Consider the following 26,139-nt stretch of genomic DNA (forward strand, 5'->3'; position numbering starts at 1 on the left):
TAGACATGACATCGTAGCCGTGATGGAATTTGGTTGGTTGATTGACTCACTGAATATAACTTACTCTTTAGGTGGGTGGTGCTGCTAATTCTCAGAAGTTAACACCATTTCTGAATGTGTCAGTCTCATATTTGGGTTCTGCTTTTAGTTTCCATAGCAACAGGGTAATGTGTGTGATGGGGTTTCATAAAGTTCATGTGGTACTGATATGTGATAAGACCATACATGGTCCAAACAGGTCTGTGTGGACCTGACCCTCTGATATTTGGTTTAGTCGACAGGTGTTCCTTGTTACATTTGGGTTAGTCACAATTTCAGCAGACTGTTTGATTTGTAAACACATGTCAAAGTGCTCAACATCCACCAGTACCTGCAGTTATTTAAGCAGATTGGATTGTGGCAAAGCCAGTAAACCCAGTGGTGATACGGTAATATACAAACCATATCACACGTCAGCTTTCATCATTGCCGTGTTTGACCACTACAAGGCAAGTCATCCCTCCGATGATGTGGCCATACAGTCTGACTGTGGACATCAGACCAAAGAAGAATGGAGTTGATTCAGTTCAAAAGAAATGGACAATCCCTTTGTCACATCAATCAGATGATTAATCTCCATGGAACGGAGATGAATCATCTGTATCTTAGTGATACTCGTGTGCGTGGACAAACATGTCAGGGTGGGATGTACTGTCAAACCATTAGTCATATCAGTAACTTTGCTTCAGTTCATTTTTAAAGAATTGGGATGCATAATTGTTGTTTGATTACATTAATGAGTGGAAAATATGTCTGACTAAAGCCTTTTATTGAAAAAATATTTAAATCCAAAATATTTTCATGAATGCTTGTATTCTGTTAATGTCAGGGCTTGTGGCCAGAGTTGTTATTGGAAAAGAGACAGTATAACATGACCCAGGTCATATCTCGTCACTATCAGTGAAACAGATAAAAGACTATTTTATGGTACAATGCAGTCACAGAATGAAAGTGCTTTGTACAGTTACATCCAAATACTCATTTTAATAATCCCCATGCAGATCACTCCAGTACCAAAGCTGAAGCCCAGTAATGTACTGGAAACTAAGTGTCCATCATCAGCCAGCCACAATCACAATCTCCCCCCAGGGATTTAAGGGAAATGAGGAGAGATTGAGATTTCAATTTCACATTTCTTTCACACTCAATACCCAACCCGGGAAATGATCATAATATGACAGATGGGTTCTCAGTTAGTTTTGGACACAAAATCTTCAACTCAGCGCCAGTTACTGAGGGTGAGTGTAGGAGTCTTTTAAAAGATTTATTTGGAAATGAGATAAAAACTTCATTCACTTTTGAGGTTACAAGTTGAAGGTTGGTTTTGCTCAAAATAGGGTTAGGTTTTTCTCAGTTTACTAGAACAGAAAATAATCACATTTTATTCACAGTTATTATGGATATTGTAGATTATTACAATTGGGATGTTTATTAAAGTAAATTCTACTGCTCTTAGAGTAGTTTGTGTTAGCTTTTTTAAACTTTGAAATCTTTACACTCATACTTACTACATACTGTATGTTTTCCACTTATTTCAGTCCAATTTTATTTGTCACCTTGGCGTGCTTGTCTGTCAAGTCATTATACAGACAGCTTTGGGCTTTACTGTCATGTAAGGCCCTGTGGGGTATTTCATCATTTTGGTTCTTGAGGTTAGAGATCTTCAAATTAGAAAGCAGATGTGATCATGGTTTCTTAACATTCCTGAGGGCACCACAAGCTAAATGAAAAACTGAGTGAAAAAGTTAACTCTTACTGCATTTAAGTTTTAGTGCATTGACCAGTTCTAATTTTCATCATACAGTTCCCCCTCTCCACTGTCATTTTGTCACTTAAAATGTGTTTTTAAGTCCTAAAACAATACTGACATGCCCATATATACATTGAAAGGCTTATTGGTTGCTGAAATTGGTCATCCTTCACATTCTGGCAGCAAAAAATACACAGTAAGTGACAGGGGACAAAGTCCACAGTCCAAGTTTTGTTCTCCAGTTCATTAGAGCTCATGTGACTTTCTTACTGAGCTACAGCAGAGGGGCATTAACACAACACAGGAATATCACACTAAAAGACTGTTACTTTCGATATCCATTTGATTTGTCTAAATCGCACTGCTGAAGTTGCATATTAGCTTCCGCTCACTTCCATAATGCTGAGGTAAATGTAGTAATCTTCTATTGTGACTGCATTGTGGCAGAAGGAGAGAAGATGTCAGAGTTTTTGTTGTTGGTTTTGACACGGAGGCTATTATGTTTATTATGTGTGTGTGTGTGTGTCGGGGGGTGTTTGTGAGGTCTGTCGACCTATATAAGAATTTGAGTAATGCATATAAATAGCGACATTTTCCCTAATATGTTGCCGGTTCCGTGGTGTTGGCATTTCAAATCTGATGCCCGCAGTGCGCCACAGGAGCATGCTTTCAGTGCTTTTGGGCCTTTACACTAAAATTACTTAAGGAAGGGATCCCCTAACGACCAATATGGACAGGAAGAATGATTACAGCGACCAATAAAAATTTGGGCATGTGATTACTGTTTTGAGAAAGACTTGAAAATGTGAACCTATCCTTTAACTAACTGAGGGAACAGTGTGACCTTTGAGTTTTTGCTTCACATTAAGTGTCATCCTCCTACAAAGACATTTTTATTGTTAAAGTTCTCTGTTCAGATGAATGTTGCCAGTGTAAGGCCAGACTCAATCCATTTGCGTAAAAACCACCACATGTGGCTGACTGGGTTTTCTCAGTGTCACAACAGTTGGATAAGTCACAGAGAGGCAAAACAGCTTCTTATTTTTCATTCTTGTTGTCTTACGTGTCCATTTCATCTGTGTCACTTCTGTTTTGTTTTTTTTCTTTTCTTCCACCACTTGAGTCAGAGCAGGGATAAATTTAAACAAGAACACAGTCACTGTTTGAAGTTTGAGGAGAGACATTATTATGACTTCTCCCTTAAAGGTCAAGTTGAGCCACAGGCATGATAAAGTGCACAGCCAGAGAGGGAGGAACAGAGGGGTTAAAGGAGAGAGACGTGTTGAAATAACAAATTGGTGCTGGCAGATGGTGCTGAGGGACAGCAGGGTGGGTTCACCGCCACAAGATTTTGACCATAATTAACACCAATGCAGTACAACCAAAAATATTAAAGCGAACAGAGGCTAATATTAAGACGTAAAAGAAGATTTTTAAGTTAAATGCAAATTAAAAGATTTCCATCTTGTCACTTCAAAAGAGAGTAAGAGCACCATGGTAAAAAAAAAACCACAGAACAGTTATTTTCAAAGTGTTCTTAACTGGTCTTGATTATAATGTTGGTGCGTGTATAGGGAATCATCTAATGTTCCTCCACCCTAAGGCTTAACCTTAACCTCCGCCACCTGGCTGTTTACACCACCCTGCCACTTTCCCCATGAGTAAGTCCACTGAGCAGGAGATCTGAGAAATTTTGTCATTTTCACTCAGCCGACAGGGAGGAGGGATGATCTTGAAGAAAGTAAATTCAGGCTTTGATTAAGAATGTTATTGTAAAGAAATCTGCCTTCAAACAGTGAGGAAAGACTGCGGTGGAGAGAAACATAGAAGGTCTTGACCAGGGTCCCCCCGCGCTCTTTGACCTCAGAAGTAATTTGTTTTTCTTTAAACAGATTGGCTAAATGTTCGACACATTGAAGCGACGAGCCAGAGTGTAAATCTTCAAAACAGCTTTTCAGGGTTTCAGTCTGGTTGCTACTCCTCAGGGAAGGTATTGAACCCGTCCCCCATCCCCTTGTCTCCTCAGCCTCTCGCCAACAAACATTCTTTGCCTTTCTCACCTTTTCCCTCCCCTCCCTTTCTAAGTGTTGTGAGTTTTAAGTTGTGTTGGCAGCAGGACTGAGACAGAGAGTTCAGTCAGGTGGAAGGTCAGACGCGCTAGCCTCCGGAGGGGAGAAGGCTTCAGATCTCCCTCTGTATTTATGGCTCTGCTCCTGTATTTTGACCACAATCTCATGACATCACTCACATTGTTTGACAAATGAGTTTCCTTGTCATGTACTGCTCAGCATCCTGTGGTGAGAAGTGGACAGATAGTCTGTGCATGACCTCACTGTAGCACAGATGTGGTGTATGACTGGATGGACATTTGACCAGCCCTCTTGGCTTTTGAACTGAAGGTTTTGTGAGTAGCTTGAGTTAGTGAGACATGTAGCAAAGGCTGCAAATATATGCACTTCATGGCACCATATTTAAAACTAAGTCAGTGTTTTGCACACCATGGGATGAAATGAAAGAAGCATCTAAAACAACCGTCTGCAGGCTGCCTGCCGATACTGTACAGATGCATTTATTTTAGAAATCATACTTCTTTCCATATTTTCAGCCCTGCTGCCATTTCATGGACCACAATACAAGAAATTATGTGGAAAATTGTCGGTTGGAAAATTGTCACCATTGTAAAGTTGTTTGAATATAAAAACACAGGACACCGTCTGTTTACTGCTGTCCCCCTGGATCTATGTTTCCGTCCAGCCACACACGTGGATGTGCTCCACCGTGAAGTGATGGATATGAAGCTGAAAAGGTTGAGAGGCAAACTATCTGCTCTTATTTAGACGTGTGGAGAACAGAGCCTTCAACATCCAACCGCACAAATACACACACACAAACTCACACACACACTCATGCAGCCATAATGAGCTTCCACATCAGCTGTTTTCCAGCAGCCAGTTTATTGTGTGCGACCTTCATTTTTACTTCCAACAGCAGCAGGCCTGTTCAGCACCAGTAAACAGGAACTTTGTTGTCTCCCTGCTCCCCCCCCCTACTAAGATCTTCTAAACAAAGAACCTTGTTGTTTACTTGCCTTTTTGCTTGGGGATAAATAAAGGGCAAGGAATCTAACCTCTGATGTCTGGTGTCTTCTGTCTCTGTTGGATGTTTGTATGTGTGTGTCCTGCTCTGTCCCATCCTGCAGCTGCTGCACATCTGCATCGAGGGATGGGGGAACTGGCGCTGGTCAGAGGCCTTCAGCGTGGACAACGTAGGGACTCTGCTGAGGACCATTCAATACAAAGGACGCACTGCATCACTCATCATCAAGGTGGTGCAGCTCAATGGTGTCCAGAAACAGGTACAGGAAGTTTTAGTGACTTAATGATTTTATTTGATGTTTGTTTTTGTCATGTTTTCGTTGTCAAAAAAAGCATGCAAAAGCTCTTAAGTATAAAGTCTGAGAAAATACGCAAAAAAAAGAACTTTTTGTAATATCATTATATACATTCTCCATCTAGTAAACATCATTATGCACACATGTTTGTATTTAATTCTCATGAAGCATTATATAAAAGTCTATTTTGCTGCAATACATTTAAGACATGCATATGATAAGCATTACATTTGCTCTTCTAAGAACAGGCTTGTTTTGACAACTTCATGTCGCTGTTTTCATCACTGGATGGAGTTTACTCAGTTGTCATAGACTTTGGTCCCTGGTACTTCCTGGTAAGAATCATGTCACGTACAAAAAGTAATTAATTTAAAATTTTCCTATAGCAGGATCAAGTTTCATCTGAACAACTGTAACACAAACTGACTTTGTAGTTAGCTTAAGCAATTCAAGGAAAGACAATGGAGAGCTTAACCCAGCCAGGATTTCATTTGCGGAAAATCAAAGGCAAACGACACACACTACATACAATGCTTTTTAATAGACAAGTGAAGATATGTGGTGCAAATACACCACAGCAATAACTAAGGACCAAAGAATTTAACCATGAATAGATTATCATCCTGCTCATCAGTAAGAAGTCGTACAAGTGGTTCAGAACTTCACAGAAAGCAGGAACTTGTTTGCTGCATTACGCCTGGTGACCGCTGCTATGTGTCACATTAAAAAGCCTGGCCTTTTTCCCAGCACTCATCCGTGGATGAGCACTTTTTTAATCTCCAGTTTTTTTCCATTTGTATGTTATGATTTAGTTGTTGCTCAGCTAACAACAGACTGTATCTGTTTTATAGCACTAAAACAAAAGCTTATGAGTTTAAAGCCATCCAAAAACATAATGAGCCCCATCAATCCACACTGAAGATCACAGGAAATCATAAACCAGCATAAACCAAATCACAAACCAGCCTCGTTTGCCTTTTTACACCAAGAACAGTGGTGGATCATGTTTGGATTTTTCCACATGGCACAGTTGTATTCCTGAAAATGCAGCGATGCCATCAGATTATAGCGGTGACACTTTGTTATGTAAACAGTGTCAAGTGTCGCACATGTCTCCCTCTCGTCCTCCAGACAAAACAGACTCGGCCTCTCACATTCCTTCCTCCATCTGTCCCAGACTTTGCTTACATCTTGTTCCCATTGGACCCAATGATAGGGTATGAGCGTTGCTCACATCCAATTCACAACACAAAGCCTCAGAGTGGAACAACGCTGCCACTACAGAGGAAGCTGGCTCCCGCCTGCATGAGCATACCTCATCTTTTGTTTTTTGGGGTGGGGGGGGGGTTTATCCTTGAAATGTCACACAGTGCTGTACTCTCCCTCCCTGTCTAGCTCCCCTATGGTGACAACCTCTTTGTTCTTCAGATTGGCACCTTATGTTGACTGCTATTAAAAAATCCCCCTTGTATAAATCCCCGTCATATTATGTTTATATACACAAATCAGCCACAACATTAAAACCACTGACATTGATCAGCCACAACACATTTTAATGTTGTGGCTGATTGAGTCCTGTCGGTTGAGAGCTGGGGCCTCAATAGATCAGGCTTGTTTCAGCGCATCCCGTAGATGCTTGATCAAATTGAAATGAGGGCAGTTTGTGAGCCAGGTCAGCACCTTATGTCTTTGTCACATTCCTCGGGCCATTTCTGTTTCTGTGGTGTGTACTTGGTCGATTGTGGTGTTGAAGTGGGTTGTATGTATCAAAGAACCTCCATGCGAATGTCAGGACCCAAGGTTACCCACCATCACATTGTAAAGAGATGATCAAAGTTATTCACTTCACCTGTTAGTACTTTTAATGTTTTGGCTGGTCGGTGTACACATGCATCTACTTGCACATGCATTCTCTAATTACACAACCACACTGGGCAAACTATGATTCCTGTGGTAGAACATATGACGGTAGGCGTATCAGAGCTACTACTGACAATTAGTGTCATGATCATTTAATGTGTTGATTACCAGCCGCCACAGCGGGGCTGATATTGTTTTCACCTTGTGAATCAAAATTCAAAGGATGACTTTCTGTCGTCTTTTTTTTTTTATTTTGTAGACAATGGTGTCAGTGCAGAAAATGGCACTAAGAACTGTCAGGGAAGGAAGAGAAGGAGGGTATTCGGAGAAAGAAAGCATGTTGGTGTGTGTTTGTGTGTGTGTCTGTGTGTGCATGCTGTATACTGGATGTAGCGATACCGTGACCCTGGAAAATTATCATTCAGTGAGGAAGCAATCAGGAGCTCTTTCATAAGAACAGAGACAGCAGTGGCCCTTGTAATAACCCATGTTTTTTCTTCGATCAGATGATGGAGAAGCTTTTTGTGATGACAAAATAAGATCACAGAACATCTCTGTGTTCAAGGCTCTGTGTCTCTTGCCTCATACAGTTCTTGAAATTAATTATTTTATCTCTAATAGCGGAAATTCCCCCTGTAACCTTCTTCTCTCTAGGTCATAATCTGCGGGCGGCAGGTGATGTGTAGCTACCTGACTCAGGACATTGAGCTGCGGGTGGTGCAGCACTACGTGGGGCCTGACAGTCAGACAGTGGTCAGGGAACACTGTGACTGCCTGGAAGCAGGGGCCAAGTTGCCATCATATGTGCTGGAGGACGCTGAGATGACAGAGCTGTGTGTAAGGGCCCGTGGAGACGAAGACTGGTCCCAGGATGTTCAGCTGGAGAGGAGAGACAAGGGCAGCAGCAGCTCTGTTGTACAGGTCTGGTGACACATGACATGACATGACCTGTCTGAATGCTCTTTATTGTTTATTGTTACAGGCTGTACTAGATATTTTAAATGTCACGTTTATAAAGGCATGTACAGACTGTAGTATCTCCAATGCGCAAAGGATTTTACAAATACAAGTTGTTGAATGTGATTGCCAGACAAACACTGATAGATGCACACATTGCACACACTACCGCTTCCACTTGGCTCTCCATCCACACACACATGTTTAGAGCTGGTGACTGGACCACCAACCATGGCCGGATCCTCTTCTCCTGGGTGGCCACAGTGGCAGAGCTTCCACGCTGCTACTCACAGTTAGGGAAAAGATTGAGATCTTCCCCACAGATAGGCTTACAAAGGCCCTCCAACCCATAACCCAACCACGTTGAGAGGCAGAAAATACAGTTTATGCTCTCTCATAACAACACTAACCATAGACAGGAAACACAAGCTGATATGTGGGCACAGGCAAGGACTTTGAAGGCACTTTCACACCGCTGGATTAGCGCCAGAAAATCACTCCCTCACTCCGTCCCTGCTGCTCTTGTTCTTGTTTTCCCTGTCTTTGTCTGTCCCTCTGTCTTTGTTTTCCTCCTTCATAAGCCCCATGCTGTTAACAGCTAGCCACTCTCAGCTTCTGTGTGTGCGTCTGAACATCTCTGACTACACTCCAACCTCCACTGTTATCTCCTTTCCTCAGATCAGTCGTTCATTACACATGTGGAGAGTTGGCTCCGATTGAGAGAGCTGCCTGGACTAGTAGCTGGAGCCTTAGATCTCTCTATCTCTGTCTGTCTCCTGCTATTTCACTCTCGTTTCCTCCCTTTCTTTTACTCTCTCGCCCACACATTGGCTCACTCATCTATCTTGCATTTGTTAACTCCTCTCCTTTATTTACTTCATCCTCTGGCGTTCAGATTGTCCACCTGTTCCAGCCTCCACTTCTCTCCCCTGTCGATGTTTCTCTCCTTTCTCATCAGTCCTCTGATTATCTGTATCAGTAAATATCTGAAGTAACTCCTCTTCCTCATATCTCACCTTCCTCCTCCCTTACTCTTATTTTTAACATCTTTTTTGTCTCCTTGTCCTTTACTTTTGACAAAACACAGGAGGTCGCCTTGACCTTATCCCAGTTCTGAGTGTTTTTGGTGGATCAGACCTATATCTGTTTCACTCCCTCCTCCTAACAAGGCGGTTTTGCCAGGCTTACGATATTAAAACTGAATGTTCGCTCCACTTTGCTGTCCCCACCAGTAAATGAAGTCTCTGGGCTGTCATAAACTAGACCACTTGTAATGTGTCTTGGCATCCCAAGGCTTTAATGAGGAGTGAAGAGTAAATGGGACAAACATCAGTGACATATTAAGAGCGTTCAGCCTTTGGTGGGCACATTCTCAGCCTTTAAATCTTGCAAAGATTTATCTGCCTGTAATGGCCCATTATCTGGCACTAACAGTTGTCAGTCGCCTCAGCCATTAGATTGTGTTGCAGGGCTTAAGGGAGACTTAAGTTTTAACTACTGGATGAAGCCAAGAAACAAGTTTTTAGGAAAGAACATGATAATGCGTTACTGATGGAGGCAATAAACATTCTGTCAGTGAATGAGAGGCAGCAAAGCATTTAAGTCATGAGATATCCATATTTTATATTCTAACCACAAACAAACACAAACAAGTTGCCCTTGGGTGTCCTTGATTGATCTCTTTCTTGTTAACCCTTTTGCAATAATGGAAATATATTAGATGTACTGAAAACACCACATTCTCTCAAGTGCACTGTCTTTCATTAAAAAGTTTGGCATTGGACAGTTGGATTCATTTGTAAGTAATGAGACTATCAGTAACAGTTAGTGTGTCTCCTTTCAGGTGCCTTGCTCCAGTGGTTCTTTGCTCTATGTGTGGTGTACGCTCATCACAATTGAACCTGACTCTCACATGCAGCAGAGAGTAGTGAGTATCCTCTGCACACACTCACACACACACACACACACACACACACACACACAGCTCTTCACAGGCAATGAGAGTAATACAACCCCAACAGCAAAAAAAAAGTTTGGACGCTGTGTAGAACATAAATACAAACTGAATGCAATGATTTTTTAAGTATACTGTTGCATCATTTCTGCTAGATTTTCAATGCATTGTATCTTGTTAGGATAGCTGGAATTCACTGATTAGACCAAAATGAGACAACAGACTTTTTTAAGTATTTATAACAGCTGAATTATTGAACGTCTGAAAGCATCATCACATTCATGCCATTATCCTGCAAGTTCACTTCTGTACATTCAGTTTCAGTATGTTTCACTGATAATAGTTGTGAATCCCTTCTTTCAGGTGGTTTTCAGTCCATTGTTTGTCATGAGGAGCCACTTGCCTGATCCAGTAATCTTGCACGTAGAGAAGAGGAGTTTAGGACTGAGAGAGAGCCAGCTGATACATGGACAGGGCCACCAGGAGCCCCTGTTAAACACTGAGGCCGACCTCACCCACCACCTCACTTTCCAAGCCAGGTAAAAAAAAAAAAAAAAGAACAAAGTCCATGGAGCAGTATCTGCTTAAGCGTTGACACATTAGGATTGTTTTGTACATAGGAGTGCCTAAAATGTGCAGTAGCGTTACTACACAAGTACTTTAACCTTTCTTCACATCTCACGACATATTGACACAGCTTAGTATCTGTCCCCATGACTGAGGCAGAGCTTCATCTGCCACTTCATCTTGGGCAGGTCCTCTGGTTCCATCTTCACTCTCTCGCACAATGTGCCCATCAGTAGGACAAATCCACATTCAGTCCAGTGTTTTATTATGTCATCAGCAACCAGCTCATACTGTTGTAAAGGACAGAGTCTCACTCTGGTCTTCTGTAATGGGTTATATTATGCCTCAGTTTAGAAAAGAGGGAGAGACACTTACTTAAGATTCTCTCACACCACATTCTGGTTTCTGTGAGCCAACATGAAGACATGATCCAGGGGAATGGAGGCACATTTCAAGGGAACAGGAAGCCAGCTTGGCAGCAGCTCCAGTTCCAACATGTCAGGTTGGACCATAATTACACCTCATTTAGATTCGGACCCTAACAGAGAGCAGGTTTTTGGCCCCGTATCGGCTCTATGTTTGTCTGTGCGTAGAGGATTGTATGTGTGTATCCACACATGGTTGCGTGGGTGGATGAGTGGTGTATTTGCACATGTGTCCTCGTATCTGTGTGTGGTCTGTGTCTATCATTGTCTTGGTTAGCTGTGTGCCAGTGCAAGTGTGACAGTCGCCACTTCATCATGGGCAGAGTCTGTCACATACATCACTACTAGGCCTGTTACTCTCTCCCAGTTTGTCAGTGTGTGTTCACACTTTCTCATATTGTCCATGTGCTCTTGTAAGAGACAGCTCTTTATACAGTTTATCACAGCAGACTTAACTAAGCTGAATCAATTGTCGACATGTTTGGTTGCATTAAAATTTAAAAGAAAGATAAAAGCAATGCCATGTATGTATAATTGGTTTATTCAGTTATGTAGTCTGATAACATCACCATGGTAGTGTCATGCCACCACGTACAGATGACAGATACTTTGGTCCAAATTGTCTTTCAGTAACATGAGTGTTTATTTTTCAGCATGGGTGGCCCCAGTAACTACCACATGTACATCCTGTATTGTTACTGTTCCTACTGTATTTGTTATCTGTACATCTGTAATCGGTGTTGTTTTATGCAAACCCACGGAAGAAAAATCACCCCTTTTGGTAGCAACTGGTGGGGATCTGAATAAACAGAGTAAACGTTGAGTGTAATTGACTCCCCCTGAGAGAATTTTTTGCCATAACCGTTGTGTGTTTAGATATCTGGTCACAAAGTTTGTTTTCATTTCAGCGGCCATAAAGTAACCACAGTGGCCATACAGTGACTGGGAATATATTTGGCCCCTGTTGTTGTAGATAAATCCTTTTCATGTGCGCAGAAAGCAAGCTCAGAAACAACCAAGTGTCTTGTCTCTCTGTATTGAAACCACAATGCTCCTTGTGTTTACGATCCGTCCCCTGCCCTAAACCGCCTCTCACCGCACAAACTTACATACCCGTCTCCCTTGTCCCCCCAACTCAATCCATCCCTCATCCCTCTCCATCCTCACAAACACACACAGAAAAACCACAATTGTAAATGTACCCCACACACATACACATGCACACAAGCACCTCCTAGAGCAACCTCTAGGATGGATCCAATCTTAAATGTTCGCTGGTCAACAGCTCGTCTTTCCTTCCTGTAATTACACATAGTTGTGGTCTCTAATGGACGAGGTAGAGAGCAGAGCTGCGGTCTGCGACACAAGAGACACAGACAAGTCTTAACCAGAACTGTTATGTCCTGCTCTCCTCATATTGGCCACCACGAGGGTTACAATCAGAAGCCTCTTCCAGTTTTCCCCCTCAGGAACTGAGCTGGATGAATAGCTTCCTGTCAACACCTTGTCCCTTTCCTCTGTCTTGCCCCAGATCCATAAGCAAAAGCCCCTGTGTTCCTTTTATAGCACAATGAGCTCTATTAATAAACTACAGCTTGGGGTTAAGGGGGCTGTTTTGCTTTAGCCAAGTGGAACTGAATGCTGCCCAGAGAAAGAGAAGAAGTTATTACAGTGTTTGGATTTAGTTTGTTTTTTCTTCTTGTTGCAAAGCCATAATCGACCAGTGTCTGGGGCTAACATATCCAGTAGGATTATTTACTGCTGTTTAGCTTTTTCTGTGATCTTTGTGAATTAGTGTTTGTAAGGCAAGACTGTTTGTCAGGAAGAAAAATCCAGAACAAAAGGCAGATTCAAGCCTCTGCTAGGTTTTAGGGTAAAGCAGAGTTAAGATGGAGGTCACTTTAATTGTTCTGAACAGAACAATGGGAATAGTCTGGGGTTGTCAAGAGATGTCTCGTTCTATACTGAAATAAAAAATACATTTAAATTGTTTCTGGCGTAGAATAAGCAAACATGCTGCCAAGGCAGATTTGCTGACAAAACAGACAGTAGTGGTTCACAGCCATGTGCCTTTATGACCCTCAGAGTTTGTAGGTTTTCATTTCAAGCAATCACCTATCACACCATCCAGCACAGAGGAGAAGATAATCAAGATAAGTGAAGTCAGCTGGTACAGTGCCTGCTTGGCAGGAAGAGCGGCACATTGTTGGGCAAAGATAGCCAGATATGTTTGAGAATCACTGTGAATATACATGTCCTGTGAGGCATCTATTCCAAATGAACATTGACTACATTTTCCCTCAAAGACATGTAAACATATGCATCACACTTGGTCTTGGTGTGTTTTGTTAGAGAAATCTATAATGATTTAGTGTTTGTGCTTCGTCCTTCAGGGAGGATGAAGATGCTTCCCACTGTGCTGTACCGATCTCCACCAGCCTAATCAAACAGATTGTCAACAAGGCTGGGAATGAGGACAACCTGGAACACATCCTGGCTGACTTCTATGGCCCAAAGACCTCCACTGAGCCATCATGGCCCTATGTGACCAAAGATACTGACAGGTACACATAAGTTATTGTTCAAATGTTTTATTTGGTTTTTAAACATTTACAGCATCTGCATCCTGCCCACCCCAACCCTCTGGGAGACTGCCTGAAACACCAAGAGCGTGGGAAAAATGAATATTTAATAAATAAACAACAACAACAATCATAACAGTATAAATAAGCAATAATACATTAAGCAAAAACAAAACAAACTCACTTACCAAAAAAAGATGAATAAATAAAATAAATATTCTGCAGCGATTCTTGATGTTATGGTTGTGGTTATCAGTTACAGGCATGAAGTTCTATTTTTTTCAGTGCAGGCATTATTATAGATGTCCAGGTTGCCATACTTTTTGGAATGTATTAATCGAGCCCTGAGTGGTATATCTGAGCTCTTCAAATTTCGAATGAACCATTACCTCCTGCTTGCATTGAGCAGAAGCTAGATTTCTAATTATACAGAATGAGATGTCTCGCCAAAAGCAACAAGAAAGCAATGTTGTAAACCTGGATTCAAGAGGGATTCAGATCTCTATGAACAACACCAAAAACTGCCAAACATGGCTCTGAGTCTGTGGCATTGTTACACATGTTCAAGTTTTAAATACCTTAGCTGGTTGTTGGGCAAGCCTACTCCTGGAGAGATGGAGTCTGTGAAACATTTTAAATTGAATCAAACTTTTTCAGACACATATGATGCTAATGTGCATCATCACACTGGACAATTTCAAGATTTCATTCAAGATCCTTTCCCCAAAGTCATGCTCCCATTTTGATTTGAAATGGTACAAGGTGGGTGAGGCGATGATGAAAAATATGTTAGACCTTTTGTGCTTTCACTTGCTTGATCAGTCTTTTTTTAAACAAAACCTCAAGGAGCTGATCTGTGCATCTGAGTAGTTATCTGAGTAGGATAAATGACATGAAACATGGCAGTATAGAAGATTAATGACACATATTGCTTGTGAGCCAGGCAAAAGTTGTGAGCCAGATTCACACTCACAATATCAAAAATGAACGAGCCTCCATCCCTTTGAAAACTTCAAGACACCTCATGATTCTTTGTAGTGAGTCAACATCTAATTCTTTTCCATATTTATTGAAGCACTTGTGTGGCACGCATAAAATCTGGGTGTTTGGATTTCATAACACAAATTTCGTAAGGACCCACCAGAGTGTTTTTTTCTAATAGTAGGCGTCATACAGCATCCCTCCTCAAAGCAATGAGTTGTGCAAGCGAGCCCTTTAATGAGGGAGGCTTCTCTTTATTGCTCACTCATTGTTCACATTATAAAACAGTTAACTGCAAAGACAATGCCGAGCCATGCATCAGGCATTAACAGGAGATCCCACTGCCTTCCCCACAGACCAGAGATCAAGTCTGTCACTCTGTCACAGTCCCACTTTCTCACATAAGTCACAGGGCCTTGCATTCGGTTATAACTTGGCACAGCTTTGCAGAGCGCACAGTGTGTATACTGTATATATGTGTATGCACATATGTGTGTATATTAGACTCATGCATTATTTTACGTATACTATCGGAGCAGCACACACATGAATGAATCCGTCCACAAATGTCTCTCTGGGAATCATCTTTTGTCACAAAGCAATCACATCCTGATAGCAGTGGTAAAAGACGTTGCCACATGCTCTCCCACAGGCTCCGACTTACAAAGAGTCCCAGTAGATCTGCTGGACATGTGAGCCATATGTCTGCCTGCGGTTGCCTGGGTTTCTCTGCTCTCTATACATGCGCAAACACACACACACACGCACAGAGTGTTGCCCTGCACATGTGTACACTTGTGTTATATACACACACCACCCTACTGTACACATCGTTCACCTTCGAACGTCACATACACTGCATCTCACTGGAAAGCTGCTATCTGGTGGTTTGGTGTCTGGTTTCTCCACTCTCTTCCTTGCGAGACAAAAACCGTATGCCAAAGCACATTTCCCGTCATGGAGAGTTGCACTTTGTCTGAAACACAGAGATCTTCTATTTTATGTTCAGGAGCATGAGAGGAAAATGGTAAGAGAAGAAATAATAATAAAAAAAAGGATTAATAGCATTGATTTGTATCTCTAAACAAACTCAGAACTTGGGCAACAAGTGAAAACCACAGTTTAATTTGTATATTTTTCCTGGATGTTGATAACAGTGATACATTTTGCAGTTTGGAAAGAGGGTTCAGTCTCCGTGGCACAGCGGACAAACCAAACCAACTGAACTCCTTGGCAGGGAGTGTGTAAATATTGTGTCTTTAAGGGGCAGAGGAAGTTGAAAGTGGTAAATGTTATTTTTCTTTCTCTGTTGGATTTTTAATGGCAGAGGGGCACCTCCACAATCATTAAACAAACATCTTGTAGTGGTTGAGGTTAGGGTAAGCTCTGGCTGCAGGGTGTATGTGTGTGTGTGTGTATGTGTCAGTGTGTGTTCAGAGCAGTGTGCTTTTCAAAATACACACTTCTAAAACCCTCAGAGTTGGTGGGTTTTGACAGAAGCTGCTGAGCATATTTCTTTCAATTACTTTTTTGTGAGCTTTATAATGTGATTTATGAGCCCTGCACTTTGCTGCCCTCAGCCTCAAGGTCTATGTCCTTTTTAACCACACACTCACACAAACACGCACAGACAGCTGCACACAGATAAGCGCCAGTAAATGGTAAAAACAATCAAGTGCTTTTTTTAGTCCCATTTTAGAGCAGGGAGTCTTTGGGACAAGCTCTAGATGGCAGGTTGGTAGGTTGAGCATAGTCTAGGCGGCCTTGGGGGACTAAGAAGACTGGGTCGCCTATGATGGCTTTGAACTTCAGAGTGAGTCTGAGGAGAACTGTTTGTTTGGCTGTCTTCTGGCAGTCAGCGCTGTTTAGGGTTCACAAGACCATGATTACTTTGAAATGACTGCAGTGTCAGAGGATTCAGTGGAAAAATGGTTGTGTGTTTCTGTCTGTCTGCCTGTTTGTCTGAGACCCACATGCCCATGTGTGTTCCCAGTGCCTTGTCAACTGTTCTCTGTATCTGTTTGTATTGCATAACTTGTTTGCCGACCTTTTCTTTCTATGTATTTGTTTAGCCTGACTGTCAGTGTGTTAATGGTCTGTGTAGTATAACCATATAAGAATTGTTTGTTTATATATACGACACATTTAAATGCCTGTTTAAGGCTGCATGCTGCTCTGCATTTGGCACTGTGCAAACCATGTCTATAGCCCAGATTACAGGGGAATTTATGTCCTTTATCTCAGTGATTGAGCATAAATGAGTTTTATTACCAGGCTGATTTGACAGTAATTGTTGTTTATCAATACTGCATTACAGGTAGCTGTGTGTCTGTCTTCCTGTCTATACATTCACCAATCAGCCACAACATTAAAGCCATCCTGCTTAATATTGTGCAGGGTCCCCTTGTGCAGTCAAAGCAGCATTGATCCGTAAAGTGCATTTCATCATTATTGCTGTAATACATCTTTGTGTACTTTCACTCCTGTCAACCATCGCTTATAATTGAATACATTGTGATCTCGTTGATCTGCTCTGTACATGCGACATCTATTGCACGTCTGTCCGTCCTGGGAGAGGGATCCCTCCTCTGTGGCTCTCCCTGAGGTTTCTTCCGCATTTTTTCCCTGTTAAAAGGGCTTTTTTTGGGGCAAGTTTTTCCTCACTCGAATCGAGGGTCGAAGGACAGAGGGTGTCGTCTCTGTACAGATTGTAAAGCCCTCTGAGGCAAACTGTGATTTGTGAATTTGGGCTATACAAATAAAATTTGATTTGATTTGATTTGATTTAAAGGAATAGTCATAAGACCCTCAGGGGTTGTCCTGTGGTGTCTGACACCGAGACGTTTTTAGTGGATCTTTTGGGTCCCCTTGGTTGGGGGATGAGGCATACATGGTTTGGACTTGTTCTGCTTTGGGCTCTTTCATCCAGATCAATGCCAGAACCCAAGGTTTTCCAGCATATTATGCATTGCAAAGAGATGATCAATGTTACTGACATCACCTGTCAGTGGTTTTAATGTTTTTGCTGATCAGTGTATGTCATTATATGTATGTGTCTTGGATGGAGTGTTTACAGTCCATGCACCTGTAGCCTTACTGCAGTGGCTTAATGAGAGAAATTTGTTCAGCAAGTCCACTTGCTTGTCTGTAGTCTTGTTGAGCCCACTGTACACAGTTGTGTTTAGCAAGGAGTCAACACTGCCAAAATTGAATGTTTACTTAACAGAAGGTCCACTTGTGCTTGAAATGCATGCAGTATTTTATCTTACCAAAAGACCAAAGCTGCCACCGGTTCTGCCTGTAGGATTGGATTGATATCTGTATTCTTGCAGATGGTATATCTTTTATGGAGACATTCCACCTGTCTCTGCCATTGTTGCTCAGGGAAGAGTAACCTTTTCTGGCCACTGCTATCACGCTGAACACCACGTCATATTGGATGTTATATTTGGAGACCTCTGTGCCCTAATACAAGACCACGACCTTTCAACTACATGGATGCTTTTGGAAGAGACACACAACAGGAATTTGATGACCGATCAAAGTTAATGAGGGAAAAAGACTCCCGGCACAGCATGATGAATCATATTTCAGTTGTAATGATGATGATGATGTACATATTTTTGTCAGTGGGTCATTGTAGGATCTAATCCCAATGCTTTTGGAGTGATTGCTATAATAGTGTGTTCTCTCCCCACAGGTCAGTGCTGGAGCCCCTTGCCCAGTGGGACAGTCCCATGCAGGTGAAGTTATCCTGCTGGAAGTCTGGCTTGAACACTCTGCTGGTGGAGCTGCTCCCCTGGGCCCTGCTGGCCAACCACTCCCAGTGGGACCTCTGGCTTTTTGAGGGAGAGACCATCGTACTGCAGATACCAGCCGGCAAAGTCATTGTTCCACCCAACTTCAAGGTAGGGATCCGCTGCAGAGACCAAGATATCCATAATTTTAGTTCCAAGCTCTGAAAAATGCAAGATCCCACATTTCCCATAATGCAAATTCATAGCATCTTTCCTTAGACTTCCTAAGACTGCCAGGTAAATTGTAAAATATTTTCCAAACTGCATGCCTTCAGTTTGTAACGCAGGCTTTCTGCCAAGACTTTAGAGATTAAAAATGACCCTCCACAGCCACAAAAAAACGGTTTCACAGGCTGAGTACCCCTCGAGACAAATAAAATACATTTTATTTGTAAAATTATATAGTGAAGACAACTAATTATCTTTTCTCATACCACTCACACCTTTTTATATGATCCTTACATAGCATTAGCTATAGTACATCAAAAGCTCATATTACATGAATGTCAACTTTCAAATGTATGCCATCAGGTCTAAAGTTTAGTATTGGCAAAGAAGCTTTGCCTGTAATAGTAATTCTGATTCTGAGAGACATTAATAGACTGTATGCTTTCCAAATTTTCGTCATGCATGATCTATAATGATCTTCCTACTGCACTGAAGATAAACTTTGTCTTCAGATTCAGACCTACAAGTCTGTCTTTTCGTGACATGACAGCCTTCATTATGAAACCATCTCTTTCCTCTTTTCAGTTTCGACTAATAGGCACAAAACCTTAGCTCATTCACCAGAACTGCATTACAACAATATTCCCTGCTTGAGTCTTTATCTGCAGCCAAGCTCTGTCATTGTATACTGTAGGCATGTCTTCACACTGGCTTCTGAGATCAGAAGAAGAGGACTGCAGATGGTTTTCCCCCTGTGGAACACAACACAGACTTTTCTACCACTAACACAGAGCTAAGCGGGAAGGCAGCATATCAAAGAACAAATGCTGATACGGTTCAGCACAAAGAAACAAATAAGAAAAGTTGTAAATATGTAATAGCCTGTGAAATAGAAACAAATAATGTTTCCATAGCACCCTGCATTTCATCATGGCACGGCAAATGGAGAGGAGATTTTGTTTCCACTGCGATAGTTTCAGACTCGTTGGGTTTATGTGAGAAGGTTGATGTTTGAGCGGCATGTTTCATAATGCTGCTGAGCTGCACAGCCAAATGAACAATCAGTGTGTCACTCAAGCATCTGTGGGGCACATAAAGTGTGTTCTCCTGACAAAGCCAGCACTAATGGAAGTTAAATGCTGCTCAGTTCCAGGACTATTTGAAATGCTATGCAGGGAACATGGACACTGTCAGAAACATTGTGCTCAGTGGTTGGTAATGAAGCCACAGCGGACTCTAGCATGTGACTGTTTCCAAAATGCAATCAGATACAGTCAATTTTAATAAGAACTTTTCTCTGACATGACTGATATTGGTTTCATTTTTTCTGTCTAATTTTGCATCTGATTGCCTCCCATCCTCACCCTCTCATTGTTCCTTCTCTCCCCCTTCCATGCCCTCTTGTTCCCCACCATCCAGGAAGCCTTCCAGATTGGCATCTACTGGGCCCACACGAACACCGTCCACAAGTCTACAGCACTGAAACTGGTCCATGACCTGACATCTCCTCGATGGAAGGAGGGATCAGGTTCAGAGGTGGTCACTCTGGATGAGGAGGGATACGTAGAGGCCGACATCACCCTGGGAGCCTTTCCTGGTAGGCAGAAGGTGAGAAACAATGGTCACACATTAAAGCTTCTGCAGTGTACAGGCAAAACTGCTCATTGAATGTCTCTGAATTTAAAGTGATGTTTTCTGTTAAAAGGCAGTTTTTTTCTCGTCACTGTCGCTAAGTGCTTGCTCATGGGGGAAATGTTGGATCTCTGTAGGTAAATTAATTGAAGAGTATGGTTTGACCCACTTGACTGGGAAAGTGTCATTATATGAATTGCTCATTATACAAATAAAAATTGATTGATTGATTGATCCCAGGCAGCTTTCACTATGCTATTTTGTCTGCCACCGGGCACGAAATCTCCCAGGAAAATAAAGACCGACTGGTGATCCAGTCAATCTGGCAGCCTGGCACGATTTCTATCTGCTTTCATGTCTCTATTATAGACTAAATTAATGAATAATCTCACATTTCATCCTGTGTTGTGGGCAGTTGCTGCTCTGAGGAAAATGGAAACGATCTGGTAGTCTCTGACAGTGCTGCCAACAACAGAACCACTTGGAATCACCAAAGTTGTATTTATCATTTATAGCTAACAGCTTTGCGTCCGTTGTTTCCTCTGTAGCTGTGTCAGTTCTGCGTGTCGTCTGTGGTAAGACACGGCATCCAGATCCTACAGATAGAGGACAGAACAATCCTTGTCAACAACACTCCTTACATGATCCAGTACAGGCCTCTGCTGACTGACCATGCACTGGGAACTGATGACCAGGTAATGTGCAACGAGTAAATGTTACACACACACGCTCTCTCCTCTCTTTGTGCACTGAACTGAACTGAATCACACTCTGTTTTTCAAACTGTATGCACGCAAACATGCAATAAGTAAACCTCAGTAGTGTGACTCAAAGGCAGTTTCACAAGAGTACAGAGGATTTCTTCTTTGACTTAATGAAAAAATGTCAATCATGTCAACTCTGGGTTATTTTTGTACATGGTAAAATATGTGATGCACAAATACAGAATCTTTTTGTATGCATCTTTCTCCACCTTCATTTAAACATGTAAAACAGCTGTTTGTGCTGGCATACTGCTAGAAGTTTCAGGCTATACAAGGCTGACATTTCATACATCACAACGCCCAGTCTCTAAGTCCCACCAGCTTAACTGTCAGCTCCAGCTCTCCATAAAACTGTGAAATAATGTAAATCCTACACCCATAGCTTCAATTCCTCACTGCTACCTCATAACCATAAGGCCTGTGTGTTCTTGTGTATGCGTATGGTTCTGCAGCACGTCTGTCCTTTCTGTTTCTGAAGCTTCACACATGCACTGTATTCCCTATGCACATTACTCACACACATCCAGCACGGCACTGCCACACATACACATACTGTAGCTCAGATGCAGTAAGCCGTTTTCCATCAGATCATGTTGCTCCCCTTCTCTCCCTCAACCGTTCTCACCATGTGGCAATGGCACTTCATAGGGACATTAGACAAACAACCAGAATTGGATGCAGGTTTCCCTTCTCGCTTTCATCTGCTGCTTGTTCCCAAAAGAGACCAACAATGTAGTGATGTCATTTAACAAGCCTTCAGACCCTCTTAAAGAAGGATGGCAGAGCTTGCCAGTTGCCACTAATTGACTGAAAAAACCTTTAAAAAAAGTGAGCTTAAAAAAACTAAATAGCGGGCGATGGGCTTAACAATAACACAGACCGCAAACAAGGCTAGGAATTCCTTTCTAGTTGGTCTATTCATCATGCTTAGTGCCTAATCCCTGTAGTCCTCAACTACTTGCTGCTCACTGGCTGCTAAACCAGCACAGCAGGGCTTCTCTGCTACCAATTTAGCGCTAAGCTCAGTGGGAGAAAGAAGAGAGTACAATAACAATGTGGTTTTACCATGTATCTTTGGTTGTAATGACTTGCATCTTGTTGCTCTCTTTCTTTTCTTTTCTTCTGGGCCTTCATGTCTCATCTCATATCCCTATTGTGACGCAACGTTTGTCCACTTCCCCTCTTTTATTCTCATTTGGTCTCCTCACCTCCATTCTTTTTTGGTCTTTTCTCTTTTTTGTTCTTTATTTATCCGTATTTTCCCTCTCCTCCTCTTTTTTCTCCTCTCCTCCACTCATCTCCTTACTTTTCCATTCCTTTTCTGTCCTCTCCTCTCCACCTTTCCTCTCCTCTTTATATCTCCTCTCCTCCTTTTCTGTCAATTCACCTCCCCTCCTCTCTCCATCCTCTCCTCTTCATCACCTCCCTCTTCTTACCTCCTCTCCTCTCCTCTCCCCCTCCCCTCTCCTCAGGCCTGTGAGATACCAGAGACAGCAGTATTCAGCCTGGCTCCCTCTGAAGAATTGTCCATGGCCAAACCCTGCTCTGTTCCGTGCTGGGACCTCCTCCAAACCAGCGTCCAGGGAATAGTGGAGTTCCCTGTGCCGCTCAGACACATGCTCTTCAGCTTGTTCCCCAGACCTGATAATGGAGTTGGATCTGCAGAGTGGAGCCTCCCCGCTCCCATCCGACCAGACTTCCCCAGGCAGAGTCTGTCTGTTCCTGAGGAAGCTGACTCTGGGGGTGGCCTGAGCAGCAGGTGGGTGAAGCAGAGCATTTGTGGCTTGCTGGCTGTGACAGTCCATTTAGAGCTGGGTACCGAACGCCGGCTGGCACATGACATAAAGCGAGGAGGTGCTGTTGCTGGTCACAGCTAGTTAAATACTGCAGATGAAGCAAAAAGAGAAGTGCCCTCAACATTTCCACTGTCAGTCTCTCTGCTTGCCTTGTGCAATTGATCCATCTCAGCCCATCTTATGTCTCTCTTTCTTTGTTCTCTCTTCCCTTCTTTTTGTCTTTCTTTGTCTCTTTCTTTTCTTTTGTTTTTTAGCTTAATTTAATCCCCAATGAAAAGCGTTTTCATCCTCCAATCACCAAACACAGGGCACAGGTTACATGCAGTACATAGGCCAATGAGCATGTATTTTTCCTCTGATACATCCTTGTGTTCTGCCATTTGACTGGCCAGCTTGGCTCTCATTTACTGTGTGTGTAAATGTAACATGTGCAGCCAAACACAGAGACAGTGTGACAACTCCTGGCTTCAGTTAGGTCTCTCCCCATGGATGCACCTCAGAGATTTGCAAATGGACATAGCAGTAATGTGACGTTTGACATGTTAGTGGGTGTGTGAGCTCTTATCTGTGTGTGGCTAGAAAGGGTTGGGATAGAATCTGTCTGTGGACAGTTTATTTATGGGCTTGTTTATGTTTAATTTGTCTTTTGCAGAGGGCTAGTACTGACATATCAAGAACACCTTGGGGTGACATACATCATTCTGAATGAGGACCCCTCTCCTCGCATGCTGATCCACAACAAGTGTCCTATCCCACTGCTGCTAAAGGAAACTGTCAAAGGTAGGATGGAAAGAGTGGACTATCTCATTGCATCCTACTCACTCTCCTCTTCACTTATCTTATACTGCTATACTATTCATACTACTAGTTTTTGCTACTTGCTCTTATATTTTCATATCTTCAATAGAAACTCCAAGGACTGAGGTGTACTGCCGTCCTCTGCCTGCTAACTGCTCCCTGCACCATGAGCTCTACCACCACTTTTCCAGTTTCCCTGAGTGCCGGCAGAAAGAGATGCTGCCCACACTGCTGTTGAAAACCACCTCAGACCACAGCTCCACCGATTGGACTGACCCCATAGATATCAACTGCCCCGGCACTCAGGTAAAAGCATGCAAAAAAAACCTGATTCCCAAAATGTTGGGATCCTGTGTAAAATGTAAGTACAGCAGAAAGCAATCATTTGAAAAGGAACTGTGTTTACAGACAACAGCTTTACAAACTGTTCCTGAGCCCACGTAGTAAAATCAACAATCAAGTGGTGAACCTCGCCCCATCCTTGCTTGTGAATGACTGAACCTTTCTAAGAATGCCCCGTATCTACCCAATCATGATACTATCACCTGTAACCAACCAACTTGTTCACCTGTGGAATGTTCCAAACAGGTGTTTTTAGAGCATTCCACAACTTTCTTGATGTTGTTTGAGACACTTTATTGGCATCAAATTCAAATTCAACATATATTTTCAAAGTCAATGATGTTGATGTGGTAAAACATTTAGTATATTGTCTTTTTCAGTAGAGTAAATGTCAAATACCTTTATGAGATCTTACTTACTTATGTACATGTGCATTAAAGAACTCATTATCGCTGTTATTGGCAGTTAGGTGGAGCCCGAGTTCATGATAATTCAATAACAACTATAATACATAATAACTGATGTTTTTAATTAGCTTACTAATAACAGCCAGATACGTGATGATCCTCTTTGACTCTGTCGTCTCTTCATATTTTCCCCATCAAATGTGTTCCACCCTGCATGGCAGTGGTGTGTGTGTGTGTGTGTGTGTGTGTGTGTGTGTGTGTGTGTGTGTGTGTGTGTGTGTGTGTGTGTGTGTGTGTGTGTGCGTGCGTGTGCGCGCGCGCGCGCGCGTGCGTGCGTCCATCCCACAAGTATTGAATAGCTAGCTAGCCAGTATTGTTAGTTTGCTCAGTGTAGTAGTGTGGGGTTAGCGACATGCTAAGGAGCCATGTGTATGTTGTTTGGTGTTGTGTCTAGCCAGCTGTAGGTTGGGGTTGAGGTTGAGGCTGTGTATATCTGGTTACTGTGAGGTCTGAGTCTGACCTCTGTGGTAGGGGTGAGAGGTCAAAGGTCAGACTTGTTATGACTATGCAGAGAAGCGTTCAGCAGGGATCTGCTTCCCTTCTTCACATGCAGTGCTGATCGTTCTGAACCCGGAGCTGTGGAGGTTAAAGTCAGACGCATGTATGCTCTGAAACACTCACACACACATACACGGAACATTGAATAGAGGCTGAACTGTGAATCTGTGAATGGGTAAAGTGTCCTCCTCAAAGTTTATTTAAGGTGAAAATGAGCGTGAACAACTCCATAGAGAATGTATTGATCTACCTCACCACACATCCGTATTATGTTGTTGCTCAGGTGGTGTTCCTGCCAGGCTTTGGCTGTCTCTACATAGATGTGGAGTATGAGAAAGGCACCCTGGTTCTGTCTCTGGCACCAGAGGGCAGCATGGACGCTGTAATCAACCAGCACAGCAGGTATGTGTGCACAGGCACAGGTCTTATTTTTGTTGTTTTTATGTTTCCTACATATTTGAACCACAAGAAATCATCCATGCGTGTTGTTCTTCCTGACCTCGAGGTATCTACCCGAGTGCCTTTTACTGTGTTCCCTACAAATTGCTTTATGATTATTGTTAACAGGAATGTTTTCATGCAGCAGTTGTTACTTGACTCCAAACATGAAGAACCAGGCATTGTTTTCACCACAGGAGGGCAATAAAACCTCAGAGTTGTCTTGAGTGAAATTAGTACAGTAGAACATGCTATTGCAGCTTTATTCCATTACATCAACACATAGCTGCCTTGTCATTTTGGCAAAACAGGAAATTAACATAATCACATATTAGGTAGATGTAAACAGATTACATCATTAACTGGTCTCTCTTTATGCTCTACAAATCATCTGAATCGAGTTAGGTTATTTAAGATTTAAGCTGTGTTTACAGGGTGTCTGCAGCTCCTTAAAAAGTCTTAAATTCGATTTTATTAAACTTTATTATTCAAATCTCAGTCATTAAATCTCAGCGTTGCGTTTGTGAGGTCTGATATGCCAAAAACAATTGTTCAACTTTTTTTTATTCTTGTTTTAATTTCTTTTTTGCTAAAATGAGTCTCACTCTTCTGTGTGGATACTTTATTTTGACTTTATACATGCACTATACTATAGTCACCATATTCCTACATGAAGCCTTCCTCTGCACTGGACCATCTGTTCACAACATACACTTATACTTACCTGCATTGCTTGAATAAGAAGAGATCAGTTGTTAATTTGTTTCAAATTACCTTGAAAAGTCTTAAATAGCATTAAGTTTAAGTGGCTGATACCTGTGGACACGCTGGTTTAAGATGGACATGTTCTCTTTCTTATTAAAAGTAATAAAGGGCATTTAAACATATGATGGTCTTAACCAGCACAAGAAATGCCTTTGTGAAAACTAATAC

The 26,139-nt window shown here is 42.2% G+C and overlaps 1 protein-coding gene across 3 annotated transcripts in view; it reads left to right on the plus strand.

Annotated features, from left to right (window-relative positions):
- The window catches only part of vps13b (vacuolar protein sorting 13 homolog B), a 347,536-nt gene that overhangs the window by 310,089 nt on the left and 11,308 nt on the right, over positions 1-26,139 (plus strand). For all 3 annotated transcript variants that reach the window (XM_084357862.1, XM_084357860.1, XM_084357861.1), the window contains exons 47-58: positions 4,989-5,144; positions 7,695-7,961; positions 9,841-9,924; positions 10,315-10,490; positions 13,337-13,507; positions 18,207-18,414; positions 19,891-20,079; positions 20,652-20,798; positions 22,340-22,626; positions 23,316-23,443; positions 23,571-23,767; positions 25,052-25,170. In XM_084357862.1, coding sequence (XP_084213988.1) covers positions 4,989-5,144; positions 7,695-7,961; positions 9,841-9,924; positions 10,315-10,490; positions 13,337-13,507; positions 18,207-18,414; positions 19,891-20,079; positions 20,652-20,798; positions 22,340-22,626; positions 23,316-23,443; positions 23,571-23,767; positions 25,052-25,170 — 2,129 coding nt within the window. The remainder of the gene's footprint in view (positions 1-4,988; positions 5,145-7,694; positions 7,962-9,840; positions 9,925-10,314; positions 10,491-13,336; positions 13,508-18,206; positions 18,415-19,890; positions 20,080-20,651; positions 20,799-22,339; positions 22,627-23,315; positions 23,444-23,570; positions 23,768-25,051; positions 25,171-26,139) is intronic.

Source organism: Pagrus pagrus (genome assembly GCF_965226575.1).
Source record: "Pagrus pagrus genome assembly, chromosome: 7".
Classification (NCBI taxonomy): domain Eukaryota; kingdom Metazoa; phylum Chordata; class Actinopteri; order Spariformes; family Sparidae; genus Pagrus; species Pagrus pagrus.